The sequence below is a fragment of the Pangasianodon hypophthalmus genome, chromosome 28 (assembly GCF_027358585.1).
Source record: "Pangasianodon hypophthalmus isolate fPanHyp1 chromosome 28, fPanHyp1.pri, whole genome shotgun sequence".
In the NCBI taxonomy this organism is placed as follows: Eukaryota; Metazoa; Chordata; class Actinopteri; order Siluriformes; family Pangasiidae; genus Pangasianodon; species Pangasianodon hypophthalmus.
The window spans coordinates 3,301,272-3,318,260 of record NC_069737.1 but is presented as its reverse complement, the minus strand read 5'-3'; the positions used below and the strand labels follow the sequence as shown (position 1 = coordinate 3,318,260).

Genomic DNA, 16,989 nt, shown 5'->3' with positions numbered 1-16,989 from the left:
ATGAAGATGGATCATTAGGAATCAGGGGTCAGTGTCAGAGACAAAGACGGAGTACTGAAGCATTGCACACCCACAGGGCATGCACACACACACACACACACACACACACAAGCACACACACTTGGTTCTCTGGTTAAGGGTAACTGGCCATATCCTTTCCTTTTACCTAATGAGAGTTTGGGTAACGCTCCCGCCATGTATCTACTAATGATGAATAAAACAGCATGGCACCACACTGACCTCCTTCATCTATGTGTGGAGGCATGCATTTATCTCTTTACGGGCACCAAATACATGACAGTATGAATGTTGTGAGGAAATATTACTTTTCCTCGTATGCAGCTCTTAATGAGCTTTACGTGTAGGGTTAGATCGAAATAATAGTAATATCCCGGAAATACAGTAATACAAGTGGACATGTGTGTAGGTATGTTAGAGGAGAGGCAGGAAGTGAGTCAGAAAGCAAGAAATAGAGGCAAAGATCTATCAAAGTTCCAGCAGTGGGAGGTCGTACCAGACGGAGTGTGAAATCAGGGGAAGTCAGGCCGCATCCTCCTGCAGCTCATTTCCTCTGAAGCTGAGAGAGTTTCCATATTCATGAAAGTCTCATGGGGAATTTAAAAAAGGTTCAAAAATTGCATTCATATTGATTGAGAAGTATATATAACACAAAAGGACCATATTAACTGAGTTAGGTGTTAATCTGATATTTGGTGTTTCAGTTGAGCTTTATTTGTAGATCACTTTTAACACTTGTCATGAAGCAGCTTTACAGAAATTTGGATATAGATTTAGGGCGAGATCTTGGGAGGAACCAGACTCAAAAGGGAACCCATCCTCTTCTAGTTGACACCGGATAGTGCAAATTTAAAAAAAAAAGTCAAATAGTACTAAGTGTGCTGAAAGGATGTTCTTCATGATCATCATACAGTGTTTGTGATTACAGCCGCAGTAATCAAGTACAAGTCTATAGTATCCTGGTGAGATTGTTTGCTGGAGTACTTGGGGTATAAAAAGTTTTTGGGAAGTGAAAATGTTTAAGGTATACGTTTGGGACATGTTATATTATGTTCATTATGTATTCAAATAAGGTCAACAGCTTAATTTCAGACTGATATGGTTATAAATTGGTTCAATCCTACTCATATTTGAAGGGCACATGTATGGCTTTGACCCATAATTCAACTCTTAATAGGGAATCAACAACTTGCCATGGTGACTTTAGGTTTTAAGCTGCTTTAAAGGCAAATGTGTAGCAACTTTTCATGTTTTCTTACAGAAGCATCCTCCATCCATCCATTTTGTCCTTGTGAGTAAGGTACCTTATAAGGAAAGATCATTCTGCCTAACATAAGTCTGTTATTCACATGATATTGAGATATTGAGGAATGACCATTGTGTGTAAGGATTGTGCATGGAACATAGAAAAATGAATACATCACCGTGTATATTGCACTATATTCATTTAACGTATAGGTTGTTAACATTTGGCTCAAATGCCTGGTGTTACAATGATAGCAAATTGTGTTTGAAAGGGAACAATTCCATGATGTTTTTTCAAACAGCACAAAATAGACTCAGATTCAAATATTTTCTATATCTGTGTTCTGTAGATATACAGTCTAAGGCTATCATATAGGCTTTGGAGCATTAACGCCCAATTTCCCATATTTAAGATCATCTTAACATTTAAGATTCAGCTCATCAGCTTATTACCATGCACTTTACAAGCAAGACATCCAGAGATGTGATCCCTTGTGTGTGTCAGAGCAGTGTATCAAACTTCAGGTCAAGCTGAAAATAACACGATCTCGATCAGAAGCATGGTCGATTTCAATGTAGTGTTTTTTATGTCATTATGATGGATGAAACTATATGGGAAGTGGGTGGAATTACAAATGCGGGACACATGCGGCACACGCCCTACCTTTGGCACTTTGCCTTCTCTCTAACAAAACAAAAAAAAGGCAGAGTCGGGGTCAGAGGTCAGTACAAGGTCTAGATGTCTGGATGGAGGTCAGGGTCGTGTTTGGGATCTTTCAGGATTTTCTGTCTTTGATGTTGGTGTTGAGTCTTCTAAGAAAAAAGAATTTAATAAAAGAAATAATGAAATAAATAAAAAACAAACTGTATAGTATTAATAATAATAATAATAATAATAATAATAGTAGTTTATTATTATTATTATTATTATTATTATTACACCACATCAAGACAGTATATGAGAGTGTGTCTCTGTGTACGTGAGTCAGAGTGTGTTCTTCAATGCAGGATGTCAAGCTCTACAGATGTGGTGGTGGCGATCTGTGTGATCTTTGCCATGTCCTTCATCCCTGCCAGCTTTGTCCTCTTTCTCATTCAAGAGCGTGTCAGCAAAGCTAAACACCTGCAGTTTGTCAGTGGAGTCAATCCTGCTGCTTACTGGGTGGCCAACTTCACCTGGGACATGGTACATACACACACACACACACACACACACACATACACATACACGTACACCATACATGACACATCAGACTAATCACTGCATATTGTGACACTTATGTACAGGAAGCACCAGAGATTACAGCACTTTTTAGAACCATATCTCTGCAAGATGATATTTTTTATTTCATTATGTCATGTTCACATATATTTGTAGGTTGCATTTGATTTTTTTTTTTTTTAAGAATATTCGCATATTTGTTTTTAGCTCGTTCTTATAACATATAAGTCTAAGGTGTGAAGATTTAGGGGTTGCTCTAATGTTTAGTTAAATAGTGAATATATAAGTCAGGGATTAGAAATTATTTATTTTTGGTTCTTTTTGACTGGAAATGTTTACATCCCTGCTTCAGCATTCCACACCTCTCTCTTTAGTTGGAAATCAGTTCGAACGAAATAAGAAAACGGCTAAAAACAGTCTTTACATACGATGGCCTACACTGCTTATAGGAAGCCTAGGGCGTAAATAAACCCCAAGGCTGCACTTACCCAGAAACATGTGTATATAAACATTTCAGATGCTTGCAGAATTGTAGGAAAAAAATACCTTCTATGATTTTCCTGCTGTCATGTCATCTTTAAAAACCTGCTTATAGTGACTTTTTAAATTCATATCTTCCTGTAGCCAGGCGTGTAGGAAGTGATGAATTCTGGACAGCAATTCACAAAAACTGTTAATGTTTAGGTTATACTTTCTTGAACTCTAACTGGAATGGAAAAAATAACGTTATTAATCCATTAATCACTTTTTACCTTTTTTTTTTTTAAATTAGGAACAATTTATAGCAATGCTTTTTGCATTTTGAAAGCATCTTTGAAAAATTCCATTCGTTTTTGTTTTTGCTCTACTTCTTAACCCTGATATTTCTTGTTCTTTTCTTCTTAAAAAGCAGGTTATAATGTTGTTTATACCACAGTGGCGGTCCATTCTGATTGGTCAGAAGGTGTTGATTAATTTTCTATAACAGCAGCTCTGATGGTAGTTTTGGCTTCAGTGCAAACCACAAGTCTGCATATGCACATTCTATTATATTACTGTTTGTATAGTAACTTGATCACTGGGGACTAGTGATCTAGGATCATCGTTCACATATTATTATATTCTTTAGCCAAATGCTAATCCATAATCTCAATCGCTATGGTCTGTTCCCTGACCCAATGCAGGCCAAAGCCTTCTTCAGTTATGAATTACATCCCATTAACCCCTTGTCCATGTGAAAGCCCTCTGCGTGCTCAGGGAAAATTGAGGAGAAGCACTGAGACGGCTAATTAAAAGCACATTGATTCAGCTCTGAATCCTATTCAGGAGACTTCACATTCATTACACTGAGACGACCATTACCATTTTCTAAATTGTACCGTTGGTCATTCTCATCCTTCTCTGAATAATGGATGATGAAGTTCTTCTGTCTGGTACAATGTGTATTTTTAAATAAATAGGTCGTGATCCAAGTGTCTGTCCTCTTCTGTTTGGTTTTCTTCTAGTGTAATTATGTCATCCCATGTCTCATCGTCATTGTCATCTTCCTCTGCTTCCAACAAAAAGCATATGTTTCACCTCAGAACCTGCCTGCACTCATCCTGCTGTTGGTGCTCTACGGGTAAGTTAGGCCAGACACACTGCATCACACACACTCTGCCAAAAATGTAATCTGTATTTTAAGAAACATACAAAATATTAGGGGTGTACTACAGTCACTGTATTTGTTTGGTGCTCTACATATCCATATCTTTATCTGTATTCAGATTTAATCCAGATAATGGGTGTGGTCTAAACAGGAAGGGTTTTTATTTTATTTTATTTTTTTTATTTAATACACAGCCTACCACTATGACCCTAGTGAAAACACTGGAATTTAACCCCAGAGGTAGAAATGCAAGCACCGTCAGCATGGTCAGTTCAATTCTGACAGAATCCTCTGACAGTTCCTCAACCTCAGATACATCACTCAAGTTCATAATTGGTTTGAATTAGATGGTTTAATCCCACTCTCACAGTTATATATGTTTGTACCTGCCTGTGATATTTTCTAATAAATGTAGTTAGTTCTATTTCCCAAAATTTAAACAAATTCGTAGCCTAAATTATACCACCTCAACTCGGTCCAGGCGGTTACTAAGGATGCTGTAAATGCTTAGCTACTGATTCATCTAAATGTATATTTGTATACATTAAAAATATAAAGGTTTTTCTTTGCCAGCATGAAGACAAATCTTCTCACTCACTTGAACACATTATCTGTATATTGCACATATTCAGTTACATTCTTAACACATTTATTTTACCAAAACAACACAGAAATGTATTATTTGTCTAACTGCAAAGATAATATTGTGTAAAGCAGAGGTGAAAAACAGTCTGCCTAAAGATGTCTAAAACATTGCTAGATCAATCTGATTTCCTGATAAGGAAGTTTTTGGCTAGTTACTTGCAGTAGAGAAGCAGACATAAGCCTATTCAATTCAGTTTGTGATCAAATACTAGCTGTCACAATGTCTATGATGCTCCTGCACCATCATATCATCATCAAAACAAAGAAGAGCATTCGCACACACTGTGCAGTCAACAGCGGACAAAGTTTTAAAATGTTTAAACGACCTAATAGCAGACATTAATAACAAGAAATTTAGTCAACAGAACAAAATTATCAGAGATTTTTTTCCCTACTGACAGTCCTAGTCACTAAAACCTAGTATGTGTTAAACAGGCACTTTAGTAGCTATTTTAATAAGTGGATATCAAATGTGGATCAGCTCAATCTTGAGCACAGTGTTGCACTCTTCAAAATGAATAACGCAGGAGCGATTTGTTATTATTATTATTATTATTGCTTCACAGTAGACTCGTTATGCCAAATATGATTTATGCTAATGTTCCTTTTCTTATTGTGTTTTCCACTTGGCTGAACACGTTGAAATGTTCATATCTTGTTATGAGTGTGTGCTCATACTTCTTGATCGCATTACGTGTGTTGTAGGTGGGCAATCACACCGATGATGTACCCGGCCTCCTTCGTGTTCAGCGTTCCCAGCACAGCGTATGTGGTTCTCACCTGCATCAATCTCTTCATTGGGATCAACGGCAGCATCGCCACCTTCGTCATGGAGCTGTTCAATGACCCGGTGAGATACAAATCCATAGACACACACACGTGCGCGCACACACACACACACACACACACAGAGAGAGCGAGAGAGAGAGAGAGAACCCAGTATGTAGATATGCTTTGGAAAGGAGAAGGAAGCAACAACACTACTGCACTTTTATTAATGGTCTATACAGTATATTGCAACATTTAAAAAATAATACATTAAAGAAATTTTATATATGTTTACACCCATGTACCCTTGTTAATTCTTGCAATTATCCAGTCAGTGTGTGGCATCATTTGGCACCAGCACAATGCATAAAATCTTGCAGATACAGGAAAAGAGCTTCAGTTAATATTCACATCAAGGCTGGAAATGCCTTGTGGATGAGAGAGGTAAGAGGAGAATGGCCAGACTGGTTTGAGCTGGTAACTCATATATTCACTCTTTACAACCATGGTGAGCAGAAAAGCATCTCAGAACACACAACACATCAAATCTCAAGGAGGATGGGCTACAACAGCAGAAGACCACATGGGGTTCCACTCCCAGGAATCTGATACAGCAGACACAGGTTTACTGAAACTGTACGGTTAACCAAAAAAAAAAATGTTTTTCCAGTCTTGACCTGTTCAATTTTAGTGGATCTGTAAGTCCAGTTTTATTTTCCTCTCAGAAGATACAGCAATATTTATGTATTAAAACAGTCAATATTAGAAAGTTAGAAAGTTAGTCAGGCATGTTTAATATAAAACTATAAACAAGTATGCATTATGCTCACTAAGTCACTTTTATTGTATAATAATACAGCTTGGGAGACCACCATGTTACCATGACACCAGCATATTTAGCTCTATATGCCAAGGGTACGGCTGTTGCTTTTCATCCTGTCCTCCTGAAACATTCTTCTCCAGCGTCTTGTCTCTCCACACACTTCTCTGGCCTTTATGGATGACGATAGAGATTAGGGAAGGTTCCTTGTGCATTATTGAGCGTGTTCATTTGCATTTTCTCTCTAAGGGATGAAAAAAGTGGAAGAGAAGAATGATCGAGGGAAAAGGGCTCAATAAGGGATGTCTTTGTATGTTTGGATGCATAATTTCCTCTGCCTTCTGTTAAACCTATCAGGTGTCTTCATGCACTGAGTGATACTGATGTTGTGCAGTGTCGATAAGACAGTGTGTGTGTGTGTATCAGCCTTGATATGTGTAAAGCCATTGTGTGCCCCAGTTCTGCATGTCCTACTAAGTCCTGCGAGACGAGCTCACCCCCTCGTGATTTCTGTGTGTGTGTGTGTGTGTGTGTGTGTGTGAGCGTGTGTTAGGACATATGTAGAAAGAGCATGTCATCCTTAAGTAATTACATTAGCATAATTTCTCATTTGCCACTTTAAAACAGAGTAGGTTTTCTAAGTAGGTCAGTAGCAGCATTACATTCTGAAGGTAGCTACTATTTAACCATTCAGAAAATGTCTTAACCCATCTCAGGCAACAATATCTCATTTTTACAAGGGTTCTTTGCTGACAATGGCTGCATTTTGCTATTAAATGAGTAAGAGTGTTGAGTTTTCAAGAAATGAATTAGCAAATTGCACAAAATATGATTAACTAGCATCTGCCTTTAAGGCCATTTCAATGATTTACTTTTTTTTTTAATAATAATTTTAATTTAATAATTTTCTTTCAGACTGTAATTTGGGTAACAGGGTTGTACATTGAAAGTGACCTCATCAGTCAGTCTAACAATATCACAGTTCATCCCATGATCTTCAGCAAATTTGGATGATGTTACTTCCTGTTGAAAATGTGCCCTTTGGTATATATTACGATATGTCATATAGTGGTGAATGTGGTCATATTTCATATGGGGTGAATTTAACAACATTGGTTGAGTGAATGCTGTTGGAATATATATGTGTGTGTGTGTGTGTATATATATATATATATATATATATATATATATATATATATATATATATATATATGTATATATATATATATATATAATCGCTGTTAGTATTGTAGGCTTATTTATTCTTTTTTTTTTCAGCCAAAGCTCTCAGCCTGTTTTCTCTTTTAGCCATAAAGTGAAAGTGCCAGTTTTTGACCATTGTTTGATGGCATCACTAGTAAATAATACTTAACTGATGTTAACATGTCTGATGTTAGTTAAGTCGAATGTACTGTCCATTGATAGATTATATTTCATATTAATGAACTCAAAACTTCCACCATTTACTGTGACAGGAATCGATCATTGGTCATATCACTGCAACTGCAAAGGGGGCGGGGCTTCCAGTGGCGTCAATTAATATCAGAGAGTTCAAATCACCTGGCCACTTCTTGCTGGCAGGGAAAAAGAACACTGCTATTTTGGCATATTTTTGAGTGATACCTTGTACTAGTGTACTCCGGTGTTAAAATGCAGAGCTCAGACACATTGTGCGTAAATGTTGTCAGGTCTGCAAAGAGTTTCTGCTGCTGAGTTGAGGGTGTGAACATGATGCTTCATCACCAGAGACATTATCTGTATAAAGTCGCCCCCTCCAGGGATTCATGTATTCGCTTATTTTCCATACTTTGTATTAATGCACACGAAAAGTCATACTTTTTAGTTAAAAGCCTAGTTAATTGGGTTAATAGGGTAAGCATAACATGAGATTGAGCAATGATGACAATATGCTTTGTTACATTTAGTTAATTTTAGAACATTAACTTTTTCAAACTAGGATTTTATATGAGCAAAATTATAAATCATTTGTTGTTTATAACATTTTTTTCCCAAATGAGAAAATGATCTACAAGTGCTGGCCAAATTGCTGCTTAAATAAGCTTAAGTAAATAGATTCCACACACTCCGCTACAGTGAAGCTGTCTAACACACACAGTTCAATGTACGTGACGTTCCCACTGAGAGACCTCTGTTTTATGTTCCTCCTCAGTCCTTATATTCTCTAAATCCCCGTGGTAAGATGTCTCAGTGGGAATGTGGACGCTGTGTGTGTATAAGTGTGAGTGTAGAAAAAGAATGTTAGAGGAAATATGGATCACCTGAGTGCCTGAGAGAATTGTGCACTCGAGATGATTTATGAGTTTACGACAGGAGTTTGAGGAAAGTGGCCCGGGTTGCTCACCGGAGTCTGATGCCCCTCTGCACGCTTGGCCTGATGAGGGAGAGGAGTGCAGATGGGATTTGATGTCTCTGGCATTAGCCACAGCGTTAGTGTTGACATCTGTATCTGTTCGCTCCTTGATCCTTTACACAGTTACCTCACTGTAAATCCGTACCTTGATTTGGTGTGATGTGTCAAATTTTTAAAAAGGGTGTGTGATTTACGTGGTGGGGGTGTCGCTTAATCACGTTACGTAAATGAGATTCAAAGCAATGCATTGACTAGCAATGAGAATGAGGGCAGTGGGATTGAAGATGCTTCATTTTGCTGTCTTTTTGTACAGATAATCTCTTGCTGAGATGAAGTACATGTTGAAATTGCAAAGTAGTTTGTGATGTGATATTGCTTATTAATTAAATTGTATTTAAGTGTAAAAAATTTGGTTTGCGATATCTCTCTGAACTACAGAATCTTCAATGAGTTTGATTAGCCTTTAACTATTAACAGCCTTTGTCACAATTCCTGAGAAAAAAAAGGTTTCAAAACTGATAAGAAAATGAACATATGATATAAAAAGATACATTACAGCACTGTTGAATTCTCAAATCTGATTGCTCAAAAGTTGTTAATTAATTTTCTACAACAGCAGCTGTTACTATATGTTGTTGTTATGTTGTAATAACATACACTTCTGACTGAAAAAAAAACCATGCTGTCATGTAACAATGAAAAAAAATTGTTTTTTTATGGATTTTTTTTTTTTTTAGAGAGAGAGAGAGAGAGAGAGAGAGAAAGAGAGGCTGAAAGGAGTAACTGTTTATGGATGTTATCATTTAAATGATAACATGAACTAACATGAGAGCAGACATCCCACAATAGTAAATGTACAAATTGATAAAAATGTATGATGCGTCATTCTTTATTAACGAAAATTTGTAATATTTGATATATAAGAGGAGTCAAAGTCCTACAGGTATGTGCACACAATGTTTGCCAACATTTGACAACCTTTCTAAGTCAATTGCTAGCAAACTAGCTAACTATAAGATAAGATAAGATAACTACAAATAGTAAAAACTACAAATCGAAACCTTAGAAGTAGGTTCTGTCTGACTCTGAGGGGCAAAAATAAATTAATGTTATAAATATGCTGTTTACGTGTTACTTAATATGTACGTATATATGTGCACCTAGACCAAAATATTGCTCAAAAGTAAAGCTGAAAATCTGCTTTAGTCTTTAAGACTTTATGGCTCAGTATCTTAAAATTGTCATGCAGTGCTTTATAATTCCAAGGTCTTGAAATGTTAAAGATATTTATACAGTCGAATCCAGTTTCCCTTTTCAATACAACGCTGTCTCTTTTAATGGAATAATTTATAGTCAGATTGGGAGGTGTTATATAAAATCTTATGCCTCCACATTGCTAAAAATAGTGCTTCCTCCATTTTAGATCTTATGCGCTGTAACACAAAGGACCGTGTCTTCAGTGGTCAAAGTAGCGGTCAACAATGCAAATTCACATCTCAAAAAGTTGAACAAAGTTGAAAGTTTCTCTCTCTCTGTCTCTGTCTCTCTCAGTCTGACTCTTTCTCTATCTGTCTCTCTCCTTAATGGCATGAATGTTATATTATTCACAATATAGCATTGTAGCAATTAGGTTCAACAGAAACAGACTAATGGCAAAGGAAGGATTTATTGATCTCTCTCTCTCTCTCTCTCTCTCTTACACACACACACACACACACATACATACACATGCACACACACACAGCATTTCTCTGGGGTGGAGAATATCGGCAGGCTGATCAACTGAATTCATGAGTCCACAAACTAGCTTTTTTCGCTGTCTAGTCATGGTTTTATCTTTAGATTATCAGCATGGCCAAGGAAAGATGGCTAATAGCCATTTACTGCAAGACAACAGGAAAATATTGAGGTGCACAGGTCAAAGGCCATGTGGGAAATATAACAGAGGCCTCCAGAACTCACTGCAGAACCAACTACAGAACCTAATGCAGAACACACTGCACTTCTACTATGAGTCTTCTAAGTTAATAGTCATCTAGAGTAGCTGCAAAAGATGAAAAGAAGCTTTCAATCACTTTGAATGCGTGTCATAAACTAGACGTTCTGTGTGTGTGTGTGTGTGTGTGAGTGTCAGTGTGTGTGTGCACTCGCGCATGTGTGTATGTGTTCACTGAGACAAAAGTTGTTGCTAAAAATTCTGGCCCTCATAATGTAACAAAATAAAGAGTACACTTTAATTAAGTCTCTCTCTGTGAGTGTGTGTGTGTGTGATAAGAATTTCACACAGTGTACAGATGCAGCGATATGTGTGTTTCTTAATTATAGGTATGCATATAGTTGCTTTGTTCCTGCCACACTTAGTGACATACATACACCAACTCACACATTTACACACACACATATACACACACCAACTATTTTACACTTTTAATGCCACACCATATGATGTGTCATATTTTTTTCTCACCTAATCTCTCTTTCTCTCACTTTCTTTTTCCTCTCTCTCTCTCTCTCTCTCTCTCTCTCTCTCTAGAACATTACTGATATCAATAACATAGTGAAGCAAGTGTTGTTGATCTTCCCTCACTTCTGTCTGGGTCGTGGCCTCATCGACATGGCCAAGAATCAGGCCATGGCAACACTCTTCATCAGTCTGGGTAAGGAACACACAACTGCACACACATATTCGTGCACACACATGCACACACTCCAACCAAGGCATTACCATGAACTGTCATTAACAGCAAGTACAGAAATAACTGAAATTGCTCCATCCCCATGCCAGAGTTTGAAAAACATTTTTATTTTGACCATTAAGCCAAATTGTTGTGTCTATCCATCTGAGTCCATCTGACTCCAAAGTATCAGCTGGTGACTTCCATCCTCTGTACTATACACTAGCTAATCCACTATCCCATCCTTTGTTTTATCCTCTACTGCAACTTCTAATCCATCCACTCTTCCATTACCTATTGTATCCCCCAGTCTATCTACTGCCACATCTTCTAATCCACCTTGAGCCCATCCACTAAATCCATCGTCAATTCACTAGTCCATATCCTGGCTAATCTACTAGCACGTCCCATCTTTTAGTCTATAGACCCCTTTAGTGTTTGTAAACAAAAAGAGATGCGCGTGCAATCTAGTTACAAAAAGACCTGAGCAGCCTAGCGACATGACTTGGTAACATGGTTAGCTAGCTTTTAGTAACATTACAGTCTGACTAAAAAACGTTCATTGGGAATTTTATTTAGGAATTGGATTGACATTATTTTAAAATGATATCCACTTATTATTATGGATTACCACTAAAAGACAGGGAGTGCTATTCAGCTACTTCCAAATGGTGTAACTCTAGAAGATCCTTATGGCCTGGCTAAATGTCAATGGCTAAAAGATCCTAAGTGGTGGCCTATGCTGAAATGATCAGACATATTTACATATCTCATAGGAACTCTGAGCATTTATACTAGAGAGAACTTGAAGGCATAAAAGTCTCTATTGTGTCATGTAGAAGGTTCTTGATGTAGATTTTAGGTGAGCTACATAGTTTAATTAAAGCAATATAAACTAGGCAAGTTTGAACATATGAACATACAGTATTTCTGATTCTGACCCAACGACCCAACATTTCTTCTCAGATTCTGGTTTGATCTCAAAAATGACTATAGTCTCCCTTTTTGTTTTTGCAACTAGGAGATGCAGCTGACGTCACAGTGATTTGTATTACTCAGGGATCTATTCTCTAGCCAATCTTCTAGTTCTTACCATATCGCATGCCTTAGTCTCTGTCCGGGCTCCTCCAATATCTCATACATATCTCCCTAGTCCAGGAGTTGAATTTCAGTAGACCATACCAAGCACTCAAAACATTCAGTAACAGAACCACTAGTTCAGAGAAGTGTGGGTTTATTTTCTGCTTATCCTTATTTATTTTAGTTGCTTATCCAGACCATAACTGGAACTTCAGAAATTTTAGTTAAAGTACCCCTGGCCTAGTCCATCCAATAATCCTTCCCCCATTTCTCTTCTTTGGCTGAATGTATACAAAGTGTTACAACACTTGGTGCATCTCTACACAGGATTCTGGTAGTGTGTGTGTGTGTGTGTGTACATGCTTAGCAGCCAGACTTTCAGATATATTTAGACATAAGCATTTGGCAGAGGATAAGAGTGAGGATAAAGTGATTGAGAAAAGATGGGACAGAGGAGACGAGATATAAAGAGCATTTGAAGAACGAAAGAGAAGATAAATCCACCAGCACATATTCTTTAACAAAGTATATGGGTGGCTTTACATCAGGGCCTGGGAGAATTCTCTCCTTTTACAGCTTTTACTTAGTGATTTTATTTCCATCCAAATCATCGTTGTCATTGATTTTCTCCCTCCAGAAAATTCCAGCTCAAAATGTCAAAATAAACCCGATAAAAATGCAAATAAGCGGCTTTGATTTTACAAGTAGATGTTGCCTTAGGAGTTGGAAAACATTGCCAGCTGCCACATGATGTATTTAGTAACAAAGCTAAATAATTATTTTAATTCCTCCAGCGATTTTGAAACCGGATGCAATGAAAGAGTTTCTGAAACTCTGATCTAGAATGAAACTAAAACACGAATTTAAATTTATAGCATTGAAATACTAGATTACTTTAAAAAAAAAACCCTGCATGTGTATTTATTTGCTTCTCTGAAAACTGAAATTAGACGATGTCGAATTTCAAATAAATACAGATGTATGGTTTTTGAAGTAATATATTTCCGTGCTATGAATTCAGTGGTGATTTCATTATTAAGAATTCAATGAGATTGAATCCCGATGACTGTAGGTTCAGGGTGCTTTCAAGGTGGGAGGGATGGCACACTCTCTATCTCTCTCCTGTCAATCACTGTGACACTAGACAATCATGGAAGTTTGTATGTAGAAGAGGGTAGATAGAGCTTTACACTGAGTGTGTTCCACTGACCTGTGACGCAGCACGAGCAGCAGTTAGAATAGATATGGTTGGCTGGCTTCACATGTCTCGGAGGAAGCATGTGTTACCCTTCACCCTGCCCAGCTGGTAGCTGTCATGTGACAGAGGAGAGCTGGTGGGTGGGAATGACCAGATTAGCGAGAAAAATTGGGAAAATAGAAAAAATAAAATAATTTAATGGCTTTAAACATTCACATTTTTAGGTCTTCCATATTAAACATTTAGTTTGGGTCATATCACTACCTATGCATGCTGTCTTTGAAAGCCTCATTTTGTCTTTATTCATTTTATAGGATTCAGTATTATTGAGCAAGTATGCAAATATATTATGATGGATTCTAGATGAACAAGTCTCGGTCATTACTATAGCTAATAGTAGATCAGTTGAAACAAGTTGAGCAGTTTAAGTGTGGAAAAAAATTTAAATGGCCTTAAGATTCTTCTTCTGTTTATTTGCAATTGTAAAAGCAACTACAGTCAAAAATTTCAGAATAATTATTCAAATTGCAAGGCCCTCTGGAACATAGTTTTGACATGCCGTAGTTCGGAGCTCTGCATATCAGGTCAATTTGCTCACAGTGTTGTGTTTTTTAAACCAGAATGTTTTCATGCCATGCTTCGTTTACTGACCCAGGGAAGATATTGGGTGCAGACAGCATAGGAAAGGAAGCAGAGAACAAATCAATATTTAGTAGAGAGGAGGAGTGCAGGGAGAGATATACGAAAGGTGGATTAGAATGAACAAGTCTTTCCTAGCAGCACATTTGAACAAAAAAAGAGGTCCTATGCAACTAATTGTAGTGCCAAATAATATATATATATATATATATATATATATATATATATATATATATATATATATATATATATACTTATAATTGCGAAGTCTTACCATGCATTTTTGTCATGAAATCCGAGGCCTGCTTTCCTAGAAAACAAGGAATATGGGAATTTGTTTCCCAAATTCCTTGTTTTCTAGCTCTGTGTACTTCCTGATTTAGACCCTTGCCTGTTTCCCAGTGCTACAATTATGGGTTACTCTAGATTCTTGTTGTCTACCTGTGTTCTGACCCTCACTATGGAATCTCATAATGATTCATGGATTGATTTAAATAAACAACACATTGATTTTAGTCTTGCCTTAAGGAACACCAGGTAGGGGAATACCACCTATATGAACATATATAAATAGACACATTCACATCTAGGTGAAATTTAGAGTAGTCAGTCAATCTAAAAGAATAGTTTTGGCAGAACTGGAGTACTCACAAGAAACCCGGGGGAGAAAATGCACAGACAGTACCCCAGAGATCCCTCTGGATCAAACCCCAAGACATGAGAACTGTGAGGCAGCAATGCTACCCGCTGCAGCGGTAATTGAGAATACAGCTGTCACCTTATTGAAACACACTACCTGCTTCTCTTAAAGCTGACACTCATTTCTTTTTTATGTTAGGTTTTAATATAGGCCTTATAACTTACATATACTGTATGTTTTGACATCAAACCCAAATCTTTGCTCACTGACACACCATGTTCATCACCCCTTTACTCCTTTTTTTTGCTCTCTACTTTGCATAAATGGTCTCAGGGAACTGTTTTCATATACCTTCACTCATTCTATTTATTGGTATTCCTCATTTCACACTTATTTATAGTTTCCTGTTAACTGTCTTTGGTTATTCTGTACTTAAACACATTCAGAAAGGCATATTACACACACACACATACACACATAGAGTAGATACTATGATGTATGTGAACAAGAGGAATATTGAGTCAGTGTTTGTGTGTAAATGAAAATTATGAAATGTGTGCTTGCTTCTCCTTGTCTTCTTACGTATGAATTTATTAATGTACAAATAAACCTATTCCTGGAACTGATTGAGGGAAAAGCTGTGTTTAACCTAAGTGTCTTCCTCAATTATTCTTTAAAAGCTCATTAGCTCTCAACTAACTGTGACAGTGTAATACTTACTACAGAAGAGAAAATGTCCTATTTATGCTAATTGTCTAATTACTGTATTGTTCCAAAATTAAAGATGAAGCTGTTTTTGACTGCCTTAAAGGTTTTCTCCACCAAGTCATTGCATCATTTTTGTCTTTATCCACTTAATGTGAACACATGTTTGGTCACAATACCTTCTGCACAGAAGTGAAGCAATCTAATCTAATTGCTAAGTTACTGTCAGGTAGTAATAAAGTGGACAAAGTGGTTTTGTCATGTAAGAGAGAGACTCAAAGGGTGCTTCAACAATGTGTTAGTTTAGGGGTGTGCACACTTATGCAACCAGGTTATTGTTAAGTTTTTTATTTTTCCCATAATGTTTCTGATTGTTTTTCACTTAATTTTTATACATTGTAATTTCACACTGAGGGTGGGAAAAGTTCTGACATGATTTTTCTTGGTTTCATTTTTTTTTACATCACAAAAACCCGCCATTTTAACAGGGGAGTGTAAACTTTTTATATCCACTGTACATCAAGTACACTAGCTGCATATTTCATACAGTACTGCATACTGATACAAGTAATAGTATTTAAAATGCAGGCACATGCCTATTCAGGTATACTTTTTCTCTATGTCTTTCTCAGGAGAGGATAGGTTTGAGGATCCCCTGAGCTGGAAAATGGTGGGGAAGAATCTGTGTGCCATGGCAATACAGGGTATAGTCATGTTTGGCTTCACCCTCCTCATCCAGTACAAGTTCTTCTGTAAACCCAGGTGAGTTCTGGACCCACAATCACAAGACATATAGGAGACATAAAGATTTAAAAATATGGCTACATTGATCAACGCACAAACTTAACACTATTATGGAATGGCACGGTGCAGGTTAGTCACTGGGTTGCCAAGAGCTGCTGGAGAAGAGGATGAAGACGTGGCTCGAGAGCGTGAGCGAGTGCAGAGAGGCAAAGCCGAGAATGATCTACTCAGGATTTGTGACCTCACCAAGGTACTTTTTTCTTTGGCATCCTTCCTGTTTCTTACATTTATATTTATTCATTTGGGAGATTATTTTTTTTTAATCCAAAGCAAATTACAGTTGAGCTGTGCAGATGAGGGTTAAGGGCCTTGCCGAGTGATATCGGGATTCAAAGTCACAATCCATCATTGCCTATGTTGCTTCCTTTGTAATGAGTTTTTGGGTATGCTGCAGCTCAGAACAGCTACTTATTGACATTGAAAAGATGTGGTGGCATCACATATGTGAGAGAAAACATTGGGTACTCTTTCCCATCCAAGTTGAGAGACCTACAGTAGCTATTTCTTAAACAGAAATGCTGTTTTAGGGTTC

At 37.2% G+C, this 16,989-nt stretch overlaps 1 protein-coding gene across 4 annotated transcripts in view; it reads left to right on the top strand.

The window, feature by feature from the left end:
* Window positions 1-16,989, top strand: part of LOC113545719 (phospholipid-transporting ATPase ABCA1) — a 148,509-nt gene that overhangs the window by 112,123 nt on the left and 19,397 nt on the right. For all 4 annotated transcript variants that reach the window (XM_053230879.1, XM_053230878.1, XM_034301178.2 and 1 more), the window contains 6 exons: window positions 2,272-2,449; window positions 3,970-4,085; window positions 5,463-5,607; window positions 11,250-11,373; window positions 16,286-16,415; window positions 16,527-16,647. In XM_053230879.1, coding sequence (XP_053086854.1) covers window positions 2,272-2,449; window positions 3,970-4,085; window positions 5,463-5,607; window positions 11,250-11,373; window positions 16,286-16,415; window positions 16,527-16,647 — 814 coding nt within the window. The remainder of the gene's footprint in view (window positions 1-2,271; window positions 2,450-3,969; window positions 4,086-5,462; window positions 5,608-11,249; window positions 11,374-16,285; window positions 16,416-16,526; window positions 16,648-16,989) is intronic.